This window comes from Neodiprion lecontei, chromosome 2 (genome assembly GCF_021901455.1).
Source record: "Neodiprion lecontei isolate iyNeoLeco1 chromosome 2, iyNeoLeco1.1, whole genome shotgun sequence".
NCBI classification, from domain to species: Eukaryota; Metazoa; Arthropoda; class Insecta; order Hymenoptera; family Diprionidae; genus Neodiprion; species Neodiprion lecontei.
In genome coordinates, this window is record NC_060261.1 from 2,764,249 (window position 1) to 2,784,843 (window position 20,595).

The 20,595-nt window shown below is 39.2% G+C and overlaps 4 protein-coding genes and 1 long non-coding RNA gene across 7 annotated transcripts; 2 read left to right on the forward strand and 3 right to left on the reverse strand.

Annotated features, from left to right (window-relative positions):
• Positions 1–50: 50 nt before the first annotated feature.
• Positions 51–3,503, reverse strand: LOC107216696. Of its 3 annotated transcripts, none has more exons than XM_015653956.2 (6): positions 3,366–3,503; positions 2,591–2,705; positions 1,571–1,738; positions 1,172–1,472; positions 778–1,043; positions 51–702 (listed from the first exon to the last, which is right to left on the reverse strand). In XM_015653956.2, exons 1-6 carry the CDS (start codon positions 3,426–3,428, stop codon positions 311–313), a joined length of 1,305 nt encoding a protein of 434 aa, XP_015509442.2. In that variant the 5' UTR covers positions 3,429–3,503; the 3' UTR covers positions 51–310. The 3 variants fall into 3 exon arrangements, with proteins under 3 accessions (XP_015509442.2, XP_046589144.1, XP_046589145.1); XM_046733188.1 differs by lacking the exon at positions 3,366–3,503 and adding an exon at positions 2,932–2,981 and having other exon boundaries at positions 2,591–2,706; XM_046733189.1 differs by lacking the exon at positions 3,366–3,503 and having other exon boundaries at positions 2,584–2,699.
• On the forward strand, positions 650–3,457 carry LOC124293171. Its single transcript, XR_006903121.1, has 4 exons — positions 650–790; positions 864–1,750; positions 2,557–3,052; positions 3,381–3,457. It is a non-coding gene; the product is annotated as an uncharacterized LOC124293171 (long non-coding RNA).
• A 2,298-nt stretch (positions 3,504–5,801) lies between the features above and the next one.
• On the reverse strand, positions 5,802–10,832 carry LOC124293170 (amine oxidase [flavin-containing] A). Its single transcript, XM_046733186.1, has 9 exons — positions 9,767–10,832; positions 9,316–9,533; positions 9,069–9,225; positions 8,777–8,892; positions 8,081–8,226; positions 7,687–7,975; positions 6,795–7,018; positions 6,238–6,384; positions 5,802–6,062 (listed from the first exon to the last, which is right to left on the reverse strand). Exons 1-9 carry the CDS (start codon positions 9,933–9,935, stop codon positions 5,942–5,944), a joined length of 1,587 nt encoding a protein of 528 aa, XP_046589142.1. The 5' UTR covers positions 9,936–10,832; the 3' UTR covers positions 5,802–5,941.
• A 237-nt stretch (positions 10,833–11,069) lies between these two features.
• On the forward strand, positions 11,070–15,628 carry LOC107216697 (fizzy-related protein homolog). The gene has a single exon (XM_046733187.1). The coding sequence runs from the start codon at positions 11,674–11,676 to the stop codon at positions 13,153–13,155; it is 1,482 nt and encodes a 493-aa protein (XP_046589143.1). The 5' UTR covers positions 11,070–11,673; the 3' UTR covers positions 13,156–15,628.
• Positions 15,629–17,618: 1,990 nt separating this feature from the next.
• LOC107216692 (nucleolar protein 58) lies at positions 17,619–20,345 on the reverse strand. Its single transcript, XM_046733185.1, has 4 exons — positions 20,141–20,345; positions 19,908–19,984; positions 18,374–19,806; positions 17,619–18,270 (listed from the first exon to the last, which is right to left on the reverse strand). The coding sequence occupies exons 1-4, from the start codon at positions 20,183–20,185 to the stop codon at positions 18,125–18,127; spliced, it is 1,701 nt and encodes a 566-aa protein (XP_046589141.1). The 5' UTR covers positions 20,186–20,345; the 3' UTR covers positions 17,619–18,124.
• Positions 20,346–20,595: the final 250 nt, after the last annotated feature.

Genomic DNA, 20,595 nt, shown 5'->3' on the forward strand with positions numbered 1-20,595 from the left:
ACATTGACGCATAAACATTTAATAGTGATTGAAATAAATGTTTGACAGTATTTGAAGAACATACTTTATTGATTAATCTTATCAGCGAAAATCTGAAAGTACAAAATATTTGGCGACTAGATAGGGTGTAGCAGAATGTGAAAAGTGGGTGAAACTTATTCAACCTAATTTTAGTAATTTTTTAATAATTCTAAGCATTGATGATCGTTGCATAATAATCAATGGCTCATCATTATTACACGATTTTTTATCACTTATCTCGACAGCTCTAAAGAGATTAATGCGAATATGTTGATCACGTGTAGTGGTTTTAGTTTTTCTTAACTTTTTTCGAACTTATCACCTGACCTGTTTTCTTAGCATCAACTGCTTTGCCGTTATTGTTACCACAGAGAAAACAGTTAGTAAAAACAGCGAATGCAGCTATAAAAATTGTCGCAAGAACAGTGATGTATTCAGTTCGATTTTTCAAGGGAGTTCCACATGCCGTGTACCAATGTGAACCGTGACGCGGCGGCTTTCCTCCTGGTAAACAATCCCAGCCGATGTAATCTTCTCGATTATTCTCTGTACACAGATATTTATTCTTGTAGAGGGTTTGGCCGAGAGCAGAAGTGATTCCTACTATTTCATCACACGGACCTATACGCTCATGGAAACCAATAGATACTTCTTCGGAGGGATCGCCAATAATTGTTAAACCTAGACGGTAGAAACAATTGTCGTGTTAAATTGACGCCTGCATAAGTGTTTTTCAAATGTTTTATGCGTACTCACCGAGAAATAACAAGTAATACACCAGCAAATACACTGGGATTATATAGTCGATTGTTCTGTTACTGACAATGGAATTTTTCTTCAAGCTACACCGGTCGCCGCTCCATGCGAGAACCAGGAATACAGTAAATAAAAAGAAGAAAGTTACTTCCGAATGAATGCCGTAGTGGTCGTGGAGAGGATGGTAAAGAGGCAAGAACAGCAGGACTCCGCCAGGCATACCAAGTAAAGCTGGTAGCACAGTGCACACAGTTTCCTTGAAGCACCTGCGAAGAGTACGAACAGAACGATTCATTCTCTCCGGTACTTTTGCACCACGGATTGCGAAAACATGATCAAACAGACGCGACATCATTTTTGGCGAGGTAAACTAAGTGGCAAAAATCTTACTCACGATTTGCTCGCCGTCCATTGTTCCTTGCTTTCTGTAAAGAGACGTCTCGTTCCGTGAAAGAAGAAGGTGAAGCTTGCGGCAAACGCTGCGTGAAAGTAATACGAGTTCCAAGGAACAAAGTAGTGCCGATCGTATATGTTGGGATCAGTGGCGTGCCAGGACCAGTGAAGGAATCTCACAGAGACTATGTCGTAAGGAATGTCAATGAGGACTGTTATCAGGCCTACGGCGAATGGTTCGCTCCAAGCAGGCAGTCGCAGTTGCTTCACAGCGATGGATGCGTTGTATATGAATACAACATCTGGAAGATTTGGTAAAAATTTTTCCAAATTTCTACTTTCATAATGAAAGTTACAGTATTGAGAAAGAGCGAACTCGTTTCTCCAACTTCATACTCACACACCAAGATTATATGGAGCGGCAAACGCCGTCCAATCAGAATTATCGGTGTCTGGGAATGCCAAAAGTTGTCGATGTCTGGAAGGTTGTAGCTAATCGCCTCTACAACTATTCCATGGAGTATAATACCCACCCATAAATGCACGTAGCGACGTCCGCTTTTCAACGCTATACGAAAATGTAAGTGAATATAAAAATTTGATAGACTCTTACTGCTAGATTTTCAGTGAATATCAGAAAATATTCAAATCAATTTCGGCGCACGCTTAAATATATAGTTTATTAATTGTTTTTCCTTTCCATGGTTATTTTAGAAACTCAAAGAGATCGCAGTGTGGTTGATTATTATATTTTTTCGGATAAATTTATCCACCAGGTTTCTACACCATCGTTGATCAATTAATCGTCTGAAATTAAATCTCGACGAATCCTATTTATTATCATGATAGTAGCCTAATCGGTGAGGAAGCTTAAAAATCAAGGAATTCTTAAAGATCCTGTAATCTATAATTCGCATTTGAAAACGATTCGCACGTTTAGTTCAGGTTTCTTTCAATTTTGTAATCAAGAAAGCCAGGAGTTTTATTATGCAAATTCGAATTTTTAAATTTACTTCTTTCTGTAACTTCTTGTTTCATTCACTTTTTACGATCCTTTTTATTTAACGATTGCATTTAATTTTAAACTTTTATGGTAAAGAATCTTCGACACCAATTAACACCTCTTAAAGAAACGTATTTCTAACTTGATGATTTCTCGGAATAAAAAAGGAGAAGCGGATCTTAAGTGGAAAGATCCGTGAAACCGTGCATCTTATCTTCGCATAATTACAGTTATTTAAATTCTTCTAATGGGTTCAGAGCATAAAATGTTTCCCAAAAAATTTATGATCCATCGAAACGAGTTTTTGGACTTTATATTGTCATCTATTTTTGCAAAGATTTATATTATATAAATCGGTTGTGTAATAAGCGTTACTCTGGCAGGGGAGAAAATTGATTAAAACGACGCACTGGTTACCATGGAGAAGGGTGATAAAGCCACCGACTAGGCACAACACCTGCACCATGATGTAAGTTGGTTGAGCCTTCCACATCACGGTAACATCGTTGAAAGCCACAAACCAGTCGAGAAACTGCAAAAAGAACAATCGCCGAACGTCAGAAAGACGGTTAAAAAATAGAAGACTAAAAAACAAACTGAAAATTAAAGAACTCCGGCCCAAAGAAGATCAATACGATCATTCTTAAAACTACGCCAGATATTTATGTAGTGGAACGAATTTCACCAGTTGAACAGAGAGATGGAGCTATAAGGATGAAACTAGTAACGTTACCGTAATAAAGATGCATGTTTACGAAAAATGGCTAATTCGCATCTTTATGACTCTCCGAAATTTAGTAAACCAATTATAATAAACAAAATGTACAATAATTCCGAAGAGCCAACTTCTTGAAAGTCATCCTAAAATTGACCACCCTGGTGAAAATTTTAACTACTACGAATTTTTACAGAAATTTGAACATTTCGTATTATTTCGTACAAAACTGTAAATATGCATAGTTATTTGTAAAGAATTGTTAATTTTCGTTAAAAATTTTAGTATCTTGTAGATTGTTTACTGAAAAAATACAAATTTTCACAAAAATCTACAAGTTTTTTTGCGAAACTATGCGTACTTACAATTTTATAAAATTCTACGAAACGTCCCTAATTTTTGTCTCTTGATGTATCGTTACGTTAATTTTACTAACTTAAGCTTCATGAAATCGTGATAAAAAAAAAACTAACTCACCCCATTAAATTCCAGGTCTTTGATTTCCTCGGCGAATCCTGGCAAGTCGCGTCTATTATCCATGGCTCGTATGAAAAAAGGAGCGCGCGTAAGCGCAAGAAATGCAGGGCTAATTCGAACTGACTCGGCGACTTGTTGCAGAACTATCCGCAGGTCCTGGAAATTATCGCGATTAATACAACGTTATCACCGTCTGCGAAAGTAATCGGCCAGCTGTTCGTCAGCCCTGTGGAGTTTGGCAGGAATCCGGGATGTTATCTTGCGATATAAATTTGTTTATCGTTGTTTGTACTCGATGGCGGGAGGGAGACGCTGAAATAACTATCTCAAGTTGCTGAAATAAAAAAGTAAAGAAAAATCAACACTCTGTAGTCGTGTATAACACAGGGTTGTTATCAGCATACTGGAGCGTTTTCTTGACGCATCATACTTTATTCACTATTATTCTATTTCCCCGGGAATATTAAACTCACAATACGTGGACATTACCAATGCGCATCCGTTAATCATCGTTAAACTGTTATATCAACGCCGACACGAACGACACGCGATAACTGCACCGCAACCGCGTTATAATGAGCATAACGCTTATCGTCGCAGCAAGTGGCATTATTATTGCCCAATAATAATCTTATACTACATTCATACACAAGAGACTTTGTATGCCACTGTATCACAAACGGCCGGTAATCAGCCAGTTGCCGGCCGGCCTCGCAATGTATTTCAAATTGAACTTCAGACCTCGACTCTTGTTGAAAATACAGGATCGGATGGGTTCTTTGAAATTATCGACTGATTATCCACTTATCGTTAACTGCCAAGATGTCATAGTGGCGACAAACGCGCCCGTGACGTAGCTGCTAAAAATCGTGATATTGCGTCATACAGTAATTCAATGTTTTTGGTTGTCTCAGGTGAATATTTACTTTTTAAAGCGTGTGTTTTAAGCATTTTTGACGTTAAGGAATCCGATTATATCCGTAGAAAGTTATTTATACAACACGAGCATGTTTTACGCAGTTTTTCATGCTTGGTTTCCGTACTTAAAGTACCCGTTTCGCGAATGCGCATGCGCGGGGTACAGAAAAGACAATTTTTAAGTCCTAGGAGTTGAAAGTAGTCTTTTCTGTACTCCGCGCATGCGCTGTTGCGAAAAAAAATCTGACATTACGCGATCCTTACCTCAATTTCGTGCTTGATCAAAAAACGCGCGACATACTCTTACTATAATATGAAGAATCGTGTGCAACGAGGAGGCAACGGTCTTTTCGCATCGCGTATTTGCAATATTCATTTTCGGGTCACCTGCGAGTCATGTTATAAACTTACGTTCGGCCCTAAAAGACCGAGTTGCATCCTCGTTACACAATATACTATTTTCCGCGCATACATACAGTTCTGAGCCCTCGAAGTTGACGAATTTTTGATCATTTTCGTAAACGGCGTCATAAAACAAACGGGCCTTTTACCGGTTAACATCAGATCTTTTCTATATACATAGACTAACGCATAATGTGTAGAAGCAGCTAACTAACCCTTCAGTTTTATTAGTATTCTTGTTATTTTTTTTCTATTATAGAGTTTATCATGTGACATAGATACATATTATGTATGCACACACATCAGTTTGAACTACGGAGGCGGCGCGCGAAACTCTGCTTCGATATTCAAATTCTTCAACGGATCTTGGCGTGATCGGCACGTTGTGCGAGTTTCTTTTTCACGTTTAAGCATTAAGAACCGGTCAAACAAGGGGCCTACTATAACACACGTGTGTGCAGAGTTGATACTCGGGTAGTTGTAGGTCGGAGAATATTTCGTGGAATCTTACTATACGTTACGATGGAATTCTCGCAGTTTATTTTATTACTCTTTTCTTCGACCTTTCTTTTTTCCGCTCTGCCGCTCTCCGCTCGTCTCGTCTCTCTTTCTCCTTAAAGATATTACGTCCGGAGGGCGGAGCGGAGCGAGGAGATACCCAGCGTAGTGGGTTCATAGTAAAACCCGTACGTCGAATCGCGACGACTATAGTCTGTTGTTACGATCTCCGATCTCCTCGCCACCGCTTATACACTCTTTCACAAACCGCGTTGTGACGTTTTTTATACCTCATTTTCATTTACCCTCACGAGGATGAAAGGATTTGAATAAATGCCTGGCTAATTTATAGAATTATAATAATATACCTCTCGCTGCTTCAGGCTATAAGACAAAGGTAGCGCAGCTTGAGAGAGAAACGGAACATAAATAAAAAATGAAAATAAATAAAAAAAAAAAAAAAAAACAAAACAAAACCGTTACTACAAAATTTTTACTATCGAATTCCAATAATGTATTATACCTACCTATGAATCAATGCCCGTACGCTTATCTGTATTTTAAATAGGTATACACAAGTAACAGCGGGCACAATCGTTTATACGCAGAGTTGTAATGTTTATTTTATTTTATTTTTTTCAACCTCTTACCTGCACCACACACCTTGCCTTTTTATTGCTCTTTCTCCAACAGCGAGAGTAAAAAAAATATATACATGTATATATGTATGTATACTGGAGACTCGCGCGATTTCGTGTTTATTTAACCGGTTTGCAGTAGATGATTAAAATCGCGGTTACGATCCCCGTGGTGACAAAGTGGAGTGCAACTAAGTCGAGAGGTAGATCGGTCTTCCTGGCAGCGACCGGCGCCGTCTTCCTGAAAAGTCGTAACGTCACGGTCTTTGATTCCCTTCAAATTCCTCGAAGGTCGACGCACGTCGTCGTCAGTCTTGTATCCCTGCATCTCGTGCAGGTACATCATAGACCTCGAGTATACATGTAACCACCATCTCTATGTATCACGGGTTATTACAGGTATACAGCAAACTCACGGGGTTACAAAACGTAGCTCCTCACTGTTCAGGGACTGCGGACGAACCTGGTACAGAATAGAACAGGCCGAGTATTCTCCCGATTCAACGCCGCCGTCCATCGTTCCAGGCCAAAATCGCGCGTACTCACTGCACGCCCAGTAAACCCTGTTTCAGTTAAAAATCAGCATTTGTAATCAAGATAATTCAGAAAAGTGGGAATGGTCAGGGAGTTGTCATGCACCATAGAGAAAAACGTGCCTTTTTTTTTTTATAAACCGTTTTCAAACTTCAGCTATATGCTTCGTTAATTCAGTCAAGTTAACTTTTGGAAATTTTATCATTGTTCAATTTCTAATTATTTCTGTAAATCGAGGCAATACTACGTGTTTTTTGGATCCAAATTTGTGTAATATTCAAGGTGCACAACTTCTGGAGCTTTTGGTCATAAAAGCTGACCAACATTACCTGAGTTTCGTGGGAAAAATGTCAGGGTATTCTGAATTTTTTTTTACTGAACAAAATCGTCGCCCCCCTTATGATATTTCGTTTCGTTTTTCCGAAAGCATCGAGCGAACCTTTTATGCGGTGTCAGCATTGGGTTTAGGTGATATTTAACGTGGCAAGGTTTCATCGCGCTCATGGGTTGGCCGCCTCGGTTCATCCCCGAATCCTCTTCTTCCTCCGACCATTTAGATTCCGCGTAGTGCTTCAACATCGTCGAGTATGAAAGGGCCGATCCATCCGCACCCCAAACCGTTCTCGTCCAGCAGTTTCGCAGGGCCTCGAGAGGATGGGTCGTCTGTCGGTGGAGGATAAGATTAAGGATATACTAGGCTTAGACTTATTTTACTCTATTTTTTTCCCCGGCATGAACGCTGCTCGGTCTGTGGCTGGGTAGTTTTATTTTAGATACAAAATATCAAATAATATACCCCTGAACCAGGCATGGATCGAGCATTTCCGATCGAGCGGTCGATCTTGCCCGCGTGTAATTACGCCGAGAACGATCTCTCTTTTGCTTTACTTCGCGTTTTTGTTACTCTCTTCCTGTGCTTCTCTAAGTATGTATGTAGATGAATTTTTGATTATTTATTTTCATCTTTTTCATCGCATCACTTTGTTTTCATCGATAAAACGTAAAAAGTGTAAAAGCGGTCAACGTTCGTCTTCCTCTTCGTCGTCATCGTTCTTCTCGTCTAGCCCATCCTAACCGGTTGGTATGGTCTACTGAACGAGCAAAAAATCTACCAGTATAGTGAAAAGAAACGAATCGAGTATCACGTCCCTGACTTCTATCCGCGGTACATGAACCATGTATGCAAGGATATAATGTCTACCTCGCGTATTACAAACTCGGATACCGGTGTACGCTTCGATGAACACATGAATGACGGGATCACACGCGCCTTCGAAGCGCCCGAAGAGCGGACGAGATTTCATCGTCGTCACCTTATTTTGATCTCGCACCTTTTCGTCGGCACTCCTTTTCAAAAAGCCCGCCAAAAACGCTGGCAATAAATCGGGCGGGCAAGTCGCCTCGTAGACGATTCGAAGCTCGCTCGGGTTCTCTATCGAGCCAAGAATGTCCCCGCTGTAATTGCTCCGCAGCCACCACGCCTCGTCGTATTTTGCCACGAAGAAAGTCGCCCTTCCAGGCTCGTGAGATATTTGGTTTTTCAACACTTCTTCGTTCGCTGGAAGTATCCTTATTTTCGAACTTGCTGGCGGCGGCACGGCAACAATCACGTACTCGCATCTTAACGAAGAAAAGAAAATACGCTTCTTTGAACATGATTCGCTTCAAAGCCATGTTTATATAGATTCAAGATATAATATCAATGCAAAGGCTGTGTGATGATACTTGTATTGTTCGCCGTTGAGAATCGACACGTAGGCAGAAACGTCGTTGAATTCTATCAGCTTGACGAGGCTATTCGTTTGAATTTTGGTCCCCTCATCGTGAACCGCCATCCGCCGGAGTCCTTTTAGTATTTCTTCGGCTCCGCCCTTGGAAAGCATTCGGAAATTAGAATTTACAGTACAATCCTCGTTCTTTTTCACTCGGTAATTAACCCTTTGCGGCACAGCGTCTCATATACGAGACGACTCTATTGAATTGGATATTCAAGATTTATATTCAATTTTTGAGATATCGCTGTCATTTCTTTTGTTGCATAATTGGAATTTCAAGATGTCAATGTTGATTTTTTAACAGGGATTATGATGATTCCGCGAATATAGTGAGCGATATAAATCAACAAAGTGTTGAAAATGCGTTTTTACACAATCGATGTCATTGCGGGAAGGTTATGGAGACTAGAAAAGTGGAACTCGGTAATCTTGGAGTTTCTGATTCGCTGAAAACGAATCCGGCGTAGGAATTTCAAAATTCAAGATAGCGGATTCAATACGGCGGACTAAAATATAAAAGTTGATGCTATTCACTCATATTAGATCCGGCATTTTGAATTTGGAAAATTTCTCAGATCTGATCCCACTCTTGAAATCACTGACCTCGACTGGAAGGAAAAACGTGTGCCTCAAAGGGTTAATATACCGGTATAAATTTCCTCCAGTCGCTTCCAAGGGCGAATTTTATCCTCCGTTTTAACCCGCCTGCGCCAATTGCCATCGCGATGAACCACAGAGTGGATACGGAGGCCGCTTCCAGTCCTGCGGGTGAACGATTCGCTCTATTTGTACAAGGAAAAGTTGAATTTGGTATTTTTTCTTCGACCGGAAACTGCGGTCTAGCGATCTGAAAAATTTCCCTCACCCCACTCGACTGTTGTACGATATAATGATCACAGAAAATGCGTACTGAACCGTGATAGTTTAGACTGATTTACCGCAGATAGAGAAAACGATTGCTTTCATGAGTTCTCGGGCTTCGGAGCCAGTTATACAGTCGTCGATGAAAGCGTCGAAGCTCATTCTGGCCAATTTTTTCGCCTCGGGATAATCCGCGCAGATTTTAAGGTCGGAAGACTGGAAGGTCTGGTCCAACTGGAAAACGCATCTTCGTGTACAGTATAATGTATGACAGAATAAACCGATTCCCGTATAATTTTTTCCTCCTTTTTCAGTTCGTTATACCCTGTTGACGAAGTCATCGATTTCGTCCGTGATCTTTTCTCGTCGAACGACGATCGGGCCAATTCGAGAGTAGTAAATCCTGTCTTCGTTTCCACTTGGTTTTCTGTACTCCGACGTCAGTCCGAGTTTCCTTATCAACCTGTTTATGTGCCTCTGTCTGTTGTCGATAAAAAACCCCTTCGTTACACCTGACACGGCAAGTCTTCCTCCGATTTTATCTGTGCAGTGTTATACAAGATTATTACTGGGCAGAATACTACTTGATTCGGATGTTTACCGATATTTAATATGCCCATCACTATTCTTATCACCGATTTCATGCCAGACTCGATGTAGTTGAAGTTTGTCTCTGATTTTTTTGATCCGGCGATCAATATTCCGTCGTTTATATAACACGACTTTCTGTGAAATCGGTTCGCATGGATTTACGTCTGTACGGAAAAAAACTTACCGCTACCTTCGAGCACTAGAACGGAGATACCGCAATTTTTTTCGGCGATTTTATGGGCAGCCGAAAGCCCGGTAATGCCGGACCCAACAATGATCACGTTGTAATCAAAATCGTCTGGTTTTGGGCATGCGGGATCGTTCTGATAGAGGGAAGTTGTCCTGATTGTCATTGCTCAGCTGCATTTAATTAACAATCGCTATACGCTTATCTGTAACTTCTTCAATGCGAATTAATACCAATTACTCATGGCTATGATGTGTTTAGCGCGCCAATATTATCAGGGGCCAAGAATCCGAAGGGCGTGACTTCTTACTACCTGAACCATTTGAACTATAGTCGGAACCTTTTCCGAACAAAGAAGTCGAGACCTTTGTAGGATCACCGACCACTCCTTTATCGTCGGTAGGATCGTCTATCCCGGTAAATTTCCCGATACGACCTGAATGTATTACAGTCATTCTAATTCCTAAGGGACAGTTTTGTTCCCTAAGTGTATATAATCTCAAACACCGCAGACAGAATTAACCCTGGTGTGTGCATACAATGTAATCACCCAGTGGCGTAACGATGTCTGCAATGTGAAAAATTTGCAAACATATGGGAAACGAAAGTGTGCCGTTAACTCTTTGATGGATAGACACTTCTGTCCTTGGCCCATGATAAAGTCGAATGATATTTGTTTGCGAAGCTGTTCTAGTAATTAATCTGACGATTCATCATTAGCAAGCATTTTTACATCGTAAATTTTGTACCACAAGATCTCTTGACGCCGTAACTACCTAACCAACAGAATTATTGCAATGTGTTATTTTTCTTCAATAAAATCGCGAATAGAACAATAATCCAAGATAAATGTTTACAGCTCGCATAGAATTTCATAAAACTCAACAAATAGATCGTATAATGATGATGCGATACTGAACAAAAATCGTTGAATCTGAATTTCAACGACGCGGGCGATTATTCCGAGCACGCTGAGTGAAGTCTACGCCATTGGGACGTATGCGATCTTGTAGTTGAAATTCACGCGCGGCCATGAGGCGGCGACTCTAGGTAACTCCGTAATCCGTGAGCCAAGGTTTGCGTGATTTCCCCCTACCGCCCCCTTTGCCGCCGACCGACCGTTTCGCTGTTCCAATGAACTCAACCGGCGTGAAGTAGGCTCGTCTCGGCAGTCCGCGCGCCCCTGTCGGGTCAGACTCTAAGCACGGGTGAAAAATTAGCTTCATCCTGCTCTTCCCCATTGGCCGTCGAATGCTGGGTGGTAAAATAAAGAGGACAGGACGATACGCTATGTGAACCTCACGCAGCGTAGAGCCGTAGTTTGCAGCCAGCAGCAGCAGTCGTAGAAGCGGCAGTCCGTGTTGCGACTTGGACGGGTTGTAACTTGCACGGCTCGAGTAAAAAGAGAGAGAAAGAAAAAAAGAACATCAAGTTAAAGAGCAACGAGAGGAGATTCATACGTACCGCAGTGACATCGAATCGAATGGACGTCGTGCTGGCTGGCTGGTCGGTTGAATTACTAGTTACAACGGGTTGGTTAAATTGCGTGAAAAAATATAACTGATACGTTGTGCGACGTGAAAATATGCCTCGATACAGTTGTATTACAACCGATTAAAGTGCGTGCTTCGAGAGAAAGGAAGAGAGAGAGACAAAAGAAGGAAATCGAGAAGAGGAGAGGAAAAACGCACACACGTTACTCCAAAAAAAAAAAGTGCCTGGCGCACGAGTATGTGGTGATCGGTTGTTGTGTGAAGTGCGTAGGTATTAATATATATTACTATTATTATTATTATTGTTGTTGTTGAACTGATAAAAGAAAAGCGGAGAAAGGAAAGGTTGACCGAGAAAACGAAAAAAATAAAATACGCAAAAAAACAAAACATTCAGTTCTGGGGGAAAAAATGTTCAATCACGAATACGAGAAGCGACTGTTGAAGCCTAATAATGATATCACGATAGACGCGACGACGATGATGATGGGCAGCGGTGCGAACTCGGGCTGTGGAACGCCCGTTTATTTCTCGCCTACGAAATCAACGAACAACAGTTTCGATCGTTTCATACCTACACGATCGGGCAACAACTGGCAGACAACGTTTTCCATGATATCCGAGGGCGGCAGGGCCGGCCTGGTGGCGAAGAAAACTCGAGAGAGCGGGGAGGCGAGTCGCGACGGTATCGCCTATTCCTGTCTCCTGAAAAACGAACTCCTGGGAGCGAGCATCGAGGACGTGAAGGGCCAGTGCGAGGAACGCAGAGTCCTCTCGCCACTCGCGAGTAAGAATCTTTTCAAGTATACAACACCGACAAAGGATCGAACCCTGCTGGACCAGAGCTCGCCCTACTCGCTGTCTCCGCTAAGCTCCAAGAGCCAAAAGCTTCTGCGTTCGCCCCGCAAAGCGACTCGCAAGATATCCCGGATACCGTTCAAGGTTCTCGACGCCCCCGAGCTCCAGGATGACTTTTATCTGAACTTGGTCGACTGGTCTTCCCAAAATGTCCTCAGCGTCGGCCTAGGCAGCTGTGTATATCTCTGGTCCGCTTGCACCAGTCAAGTCACCCGGCTGTGCGACCTTTCCAGCGATAACAACAGCGTCACATCCGTAGCTTGGAACGAGAGGGGGAACCTTGTCGCGGTCGGCACTCATCTCGGCTACATTCAGGTCTGGGATGTCGCTGTTAACAAACAGGTCAGCAAGCTACAGGGACACAGCGCCAGGGTCGGAGCTTTGGCCTGGAACGGCGAAGTTCTGTCTTCAGGGAGCAGGGACAGACTGATTCTCCAGAGGGACGTTAGAACGCCGAGCATCGTCGGAGAGCGAAGACTCGGAGCCCATCGTCAGGAGGTCTGCGGGCTCAAGTGGTCCCCCGATAATCAGTACCTGGCTTCAGGAGGCAACGACAACCGTTTGTACGTGTGGAATCTTCACTCCCTGTCGCCTGTTCAGACGTACACCGAACATTTGGCAGCCGTCAAGGCGATCGCCTGGTCTCCTCATCACCACGGCTTACTCGCTTCGGGTGGAGGCACCGCCGACAGGTGCATTAGGTTCTGGAACACCTTGACCGGTCAGCCGATGCAGTGTGTCGACACTGGATCTCAGGTCTGCAATCTGGCATGGAGTAAACACAGCTCGGAGCTGGTCAGTACGCACGGATATTCTCAAAACCAGATTCTGGTATGGAAATATCCGAGTCTTACTCAGGTCGCTAAGCTCACCGGTCATTCGTACAGAGTTTTGTACCTTGCAATGTCGCCTGATGGCGAGGCCATTGTGACTGGTGCTGGCGACGAGACTTTGAGATTTTGGAATGTTTTTAGTAAGGCGAGAAGCCAAAAGGAGAACAAGTCTGTACTGAATTTATTTACCAGTATTAGGTAAATATTTGTTCGGAGTAATAGGTAGTAGTAGGTAGCCGATAGACATTACTTATACTTCTGGTTTTTTTTTCCTTTTTTTTTTTACACTCTTTCTCTCGTCAAATGTACATATTTGTATGTTATACAAAAACATTATACAATTTATACATGTATATGTATAATATGTATATGCAATATACGATAGACCGCAAATTATATATACATATTATATATACATGTATAAATTTATACATATATATATATCGGTTGTAAATCATGCAAAATTAGTAATCATGATATATACACGAATGCAGTATATGTACATGGGTATGTATTACGTGTGTATATGTATATCGGCGTGCTTAGCGATAGAATGAAGAATCCTCGATTTGGTTTTCATTCGTATTCTTCTTTCTCATATATTCTCGCTACTTATTAACTCTTCAAATCTGTTTCGTATCTAGTCTGATATTCGTGTCTTTATTTTTTTGTTGCCTGTATCAAGAAATCTCAAAATTACTTATTTCTATTACGCTCCTTCAATTGACGTAATTCATCGATGATAATATGAAATTCAACTTCAGTATTGTTGTACCTTTCATGTACAGTGTGTACCCGTTATTTAAGTAGCATTCAAATATCCTTTAAAATGCTGTTTTTTAAATCAGAATTTGTCTTACGAAATGAAATATGCTAGAGTCTCGTGGATATTTGTTGAAGACTAGAAATGATAGATTTGAAGAGTTGAGGTGAAAGAATATCAGCATGGGCATCTCTAAATTCTATTTTCTAATAACCATAAACACCAACAAATTTATGAATGTTATAACATAAGAGTATGGGTGCGCCACAAGCTGTGTAATACCAGTGAGTATGGATCTAGGCTTTTTAGACAAATATTACAATACACCACGTACTAGAGTAAGTTCATGGAGACGCATACACGCAAATATATATATATATATATACACGCGCTTATATATATGTATATATATTATATATTATATGCAGCCTGCGACACGCCGAGCCTTGTGTGCAATAAGTCATTATTACAGTCGAGACCGAATCTGCCCTTTCAAGAAGAGAAATACCAAAGCAAACTGCAGGGCGTAAATAAAGTTACGCTTTATATATTGTATATTATACGTGCATCTATTTACTATGCACAGATTGTGTAAATTATATTCCTTTTTTTTTTTCCCCCCACTCAACGAGTTCGGAAATTATAATAATCGCTGTAGATTATTGAACGGCTGAATTTTAAAGGAAATGAATTTCTTGGGTACGTGTAACAAAAACTAAAGCTTACCAAATATTGAGACAACGGAGCTTTTAGTTTTCACTTTTGTTTTCTTTGAAGCAAGAAAATATATTCAGAGGACAATCTTGGTAGATGAGTGTCATTTGTAATTTTGTTCAGTACAAAGTACTAAATTGTCGATTATTTTTGGACAAGCTTTATTACTATCACTATTATTATTATTTTGTTGTTATTATTATTATTATTATTATTCATATTACCTTATTAGGAAGCACTTACGTCTTTGGGACATATATATACATATTTTTATAGCACGCTGTGATCGGCCGTTATGTTTGCGGAACACATTTCGTATGCAGTTTAAACTTGGGCCATTAATTTAGGATATATGAATGCATACATATATATATATATATATATATACATATTTATTCAACTATATACTGTATATATATGTATACGTTTTTGTTTCGAACATATATATATATTTTTTTTTTTTATCCTCACCGTCATTTCGCTCGCGCTTATTTTGACGTCGTACAGCCGGGAAGTGAAGAATTAATATTATTTTTTATTTTATATACAAATTTTTATTTATGTTTCTTAGAATCTAGCTTACCTTAGGATAAAATTCCTGTAATAATTTTTCATATTATTAGTTGAACGAAGGCGAGGAGCCCATAAATGTGTAGATATTTTTTTTCTTTCGATTCTTTATCCCGCTAATTGTTTATTTTTTTTTTTTTTTTTTTCTCCCTCACTTTTTTTCAGTTGGTTGTAGTTTCTTAAAAGGGCAGATTATTCATATTATGTGTTTTTATCTCTCTTGTAACGTATGTGCTGTGTCCGCTCGGGTATTGGCAGGCTGGCCAGTCAGACCCCTTAAAAATTTATACAGACACTAGAAGGCTGTTTTCCTTGCCCCTCCTGTCGAGGGGATTTATTTCTAAATTATGAATTATACGTATAATTGCTTAGAAAACGTGTTTTCATTTTTGATCCCTCTTTATTTTTTTTTTTCCTTCAATTTAGATACATCATTTATTCTTACTATGAAAAATAATATATGTATATATATATTTTTACGTTTTTTTTTCTCTCATACTTCTCGATAATATACTATACCTGACAAGAAACGCATAGAAAGAAAAGAAAAAAATTTACCAACGAAAAATGAAGAAAAAAAAAAAACGAAAATTTAATATCCTAATATTTTTGCAAAGTCAAGTAATTTGTACAAATTTAAACTGAAACATGAATTTACTAATTTATATAAAGCAAAACTAATATATTATAGTTATCTATTCACTGTCGTGTGTAAAAAAAAAAAAAAGAATTATTCACTTCCTCAGATATTTGAACGAGGTACAATTTTGGATATTATTCAAGTATTGCTAGAGAAAAAAAAAAAATCGCTTGTAACAAGATGCAGGCATTTTGATTGGCAATAATCATGTAGTAGCTACAAAAAAAAAAATAAAAAATACTTTTCAAAACTAAATTCTGTAATCTAATTTTATGCCTTTTCTTTTTCATATTCTTCCAAATTTAAACTAGAGTCAAATTTTTTTATTTCTCTCAAGAGTTTGCAGTCATACCTTGGCAGAAATGTGCCAAATTGCAATATCGCATTATCGATTTCATTATAATACGCAGAGCGTGGAAGCGACTAACATTGAAAAGATGACATGAATATTTGGCCATTCGTTTCAAATGTTATGTAATTATTCGCTGACCTAAACTGCTTACGAGTAAATTTGCAATTACAAACAGTTTTCGCTGCAGGCTAAAAATTTCGTCTTCGATGCAAAGCCTGATATATTTCATTCGAAATTCAATTGATAAGTGAATTGTTCCTCATGTATTGACGATCCATCGATAGAATTGCAAGCAAGATAAAATAGTAAATAAATATCCATTAGTGGGGTAATTTGCGTTTTATATTATGCAGATTCTATGCTATATAACAACCAATAAGTAAGAATTAAATTAGACGGAATTTTATATTCGTTTCACTCAATTTGGCAATTCGATAATTAGCGACGATTATTATTTGTACTCCAATGAAAGAAATTCCGTTCAATTTTTCTATTCTTTGAATAAATTGTCATTAATAACGATGCTATTGCATACTTAGGATATAAACACACTGCTAATAATGAGTAAATTACTTTGGCTAATGCATCGAGTCATTGAATAGAACCCACTAATTCACTAAATATTAATCGCAATTAATGATTATTAAGGATAATTAATGTCTCACAATTCACAAATCTTATCATTGTAATATAGTTACTATATTCGAGCATGCGTCGTCCATTTTTCCACGTGTGATTATAAATCCTTTATTTAAATACATTTATCGAATTTATATATATATATATATATATATATATATACATATTATTACACATGCATCAAACATATGTATTTATGTATGTATGCATAAGTTTAGTGTCGAATAAACAATAAAAGCTTTGAATGTAGTGTGACTTATTTTTAGATAGGATAAAAAGAATTTAAAAAAATACATATATGTGTAATTTTATAGGCAAGAAAATGAAAAATTTCGTCTCGATTTAATTTGTTACCTCAATATGTATATTGTTATGAAATTTTTTATCACACCTGGTCTGTAGGCAATGCGGTGGGAAGAAAAGCGTCAAAACTAACATGAAAATCTCATTTAATGTTTGCACTTTCTAATACGTACTATACAGATATATATGCTATATATATATTATATCAAATGCATTGATCTCACTCTCAGATTTCATATTTTAGAAGCTTTTCATTTCAGTGCATTGAAACCAATTCGATGCAATTTGTGTGTGGTACATAATTTACTAAATCCAGATTAAATCAGGATTCAATTTGAATTACAAATACAATAGAGATAGAATTAAAATCAGATGTTAAAAATTAGTTAGGCTCTAAGGCACATATATAAATGAAATAAATAAATAAATAAATAACTAAATAATTGAATAAAATAATATAAAAATCAACAGCATATTTTATACTTTTTAAATATTATATTGTAACCAGATATATAATTATCCATAAACGATAATTAAGGGTACGGAAAATTTTAACAATAAATTTCAGATTATTCGATGCATCATAGTTTTATTTTGTTATACCTCGATCGCTCTGTTTCATCTTGTCAAAACTTTTTCACGGAAAGAATGTTGACTTATAATTAGGTAAAAATACACGTGGGGTAGTTAATAATAGATTTATTAAAAAATAGATACACATTTTCTTTTCTCTGAATTATAATAGTATGCAACACAGCAGTACTGCTTATAAGAACAGGAAAACTTATGTATTCAAAATAATATTCTAGTATGCTCATTTATCAAACGTACTTTATAAATCCTTTAGCACAATTATAATATGGAAACGGATTTCAACAATACAAGAATAATTCTACTTATTATACAACTCTTACTTTTTCACACACTGCACGAAATTAACCTTCATGATCAAATTGTACAAAATTTTTTTGTAGAAATGTACACATGTATCCGATATTTAAATATTTCATACGTGGTTGGAAAAGGGTGGCAAAAAAATAAAAAAAAAAAAAAAATAAAACAACTATTGGCCTAGGAGCAATGTATGTCGCTGCAGAGATATCCAAGTTAGCGATTATACATTTGTAGTGTAGTAGAGTAACAATAGCATTACTGCGTCGACAATTATCTTGTCACATATGGAGGAATAGTTAATCGTCTGGCATCGATTTCTTCTTCTTCTTCTTTTTCTTCTTTTCACTGGATGGACCCTCAACCTGTTCTGCGATTTCTTCCTCAGTTACGTCCGTCTTTACCTTAGATTTTTTCTGTTTCTTCTTCTTTGCTGATTCTGTAACTGTGAATAAATAGTGATGTTATTAATGAACATTTTTCAACGATACGACAATTTTCCAACTCCTACACCTATTTGCATTTAACATAGATAATTCTAATTCTACCTTCAACTTCCTGCTCCGGTTCTTCGACTTCTACAGCAGCAATATCTTCTTCTTCAGTTTCCTGCTTGACTTTTTTCTTCTGTTTCTTTGAGCTACCAGGAGTTCCGGCACCTTCCTGTTCCCCAACGCTATCCCTGACTTTCTTTTTTTTCTGTGGCACTTCGGCTGCGTCTTCTGCAACTGTTTCGATCTCTTCGATCAATGGCTTTTTATCATCGATCTGTGAATGCCTTCTCTTGCTGCTCGGTATAGTCGAGTCTGCAGCAGTAGGGTACTGCTTCACCTCTGAAGACGTGTGATACTTCTCAAACTTTGATTTGGCCTTCCCAGTACCACTGATCCTGCGCAGATTTCCTTCTTCAAGTATTCTCAACCTTGCCTCCAGTTTTGCTCTGTGTTCAGCTCCTAGGTCAAAGTTGCCATCCTCACCTAGAGCGTCTACCCTTGTGGCCAGCGACGCCTTTGCTGCAAGCATCCTCGACATTTTTCCCTTGTTCTTCGTCGACGATTGACCGACCAACTGAGCGTGATAGATCAATCCATACTTGGGGGTGTCTCGTTTGGTTTTTAGAGCCCTAAAAAGTGCCTTTTCTGCACCAAGAATTTGCACCGTGGAGGCGGGATGTTTCGCAAGATTGATGAGCGATCCAGCATGGGAAATTAGCCGAGCACCGACTAGTTCGCCGACAAGAACCGTCAGGTTCGGAGCCATAGCCATCATCCTGGTCTTGAGGTAGTCGTAAAGCTGTGTCCTGTAGCTGGATATCTCTATAACTTGATCACAGAGGTGTTGGATGTTGAGAATATCGTCGTCCGATATTTCAGTCCCCATTGATATCTCTGCCGCTTCTTTAACCTTTTCTTCTACATCCTCGGGCAGCGTATCAGATAAATCTGAGTTCCCCGTGTTTTCCCTGGTGCCGATAATCTTCACTGTCTTTACAAACGCGACGTTATCAGTCACGAGTTTTCCTAGTTCAGGAAAATGCCAGCCGTACCATTCTCGGCATCGCATTACGTAGTTGTTCAATTCCTTGTCTAAATCGTCTAGTAAACAAACCGCTTGGACGATCATTGTGTCGATTTTATCAGGTGAGAATTTCAACTTGTATCTTGAAAGGCTGTGAGCTAGACCAAGCGCCATGGCAGTCATTTCTTTCTTCGGCAGGCCGGTCAACAGCGAATCCATCTGACTTCGTATACACCTCATCAATTCCTGAACGGCAGTGTTACTGATGCAGGAAAGGCTCAGTTTATCCTTTATCGCATTTCCTAACTTTGCATCTGCCACTGCCAGTTGCTCCTGAACCTCGGCGCAATACTTCTTCAGCATCTTTTTCAATGACTTGCTTACTTTTCCTTCGACCGCTGCCGTTGTTGCTGCCAGAGCTTCGGTCGTATCCGCAAACTTTTCGAAATGCTTGAGCTTGACGCTGAGGAAAATATGAAAAATAAATATCGTATTTATAATCAAACTATAAAGAATTACCAAAGATTAATCAATTTTCATGTTTGCTGAGTACGCGATACTTACATTCTGCTAGCAGCTTCTGGGGTCTCAAAGTCATGATAGAGGTTTTCTGTTTCTGATAGTTTCTTTTCGTCGAGTAGCTATAAAAAAAAATTACGAACGTGAGGATGAAAACAATCTCGATGAGTATATAATTTTTATTACAACGTTTTCACTCCGATAGCCACGTGCGTCCCTGTGGCCGAACTTGAGTTTTGGTTATGTTCCGATAAAATGCAACTCCGATAATAGCTTACCTTAAATATGGCGTACCCCGCCGGGGTTTCAAATAAAACCAGCATCTTTGCCTGGTTTACACGCTCTTCTGACGGTTTTCAACTGAAAATATTATTCCCAAAAATTATAACCACGCGACCGCCGGCATAAAACACACCGCGGAATGGAAAGGAGACAGCCCGAGCTGTGGTATGAACACTGTATCCGGTCTTCGTCTTCCAAAATCTCAGAGCATTCACTACTGGAGGGAGCCACCCATCCCAAGTATTGATCTCGCGAAAAATGCAGCCGAAGTGATGAGAGAGAGAGAGAGAAAGAAAGATATACGTATCTTTCTCACTCTGCATTTGATTGGCTGAGAGGAGTCGTATCAGCCAATCAGGAGTAGGGCGAGAGAGACAGATTATAAGCAACATATATAACTCTCTCTATTACTCCTATTACGCTACACTTTCTGCACATGCGAAGCTATCTC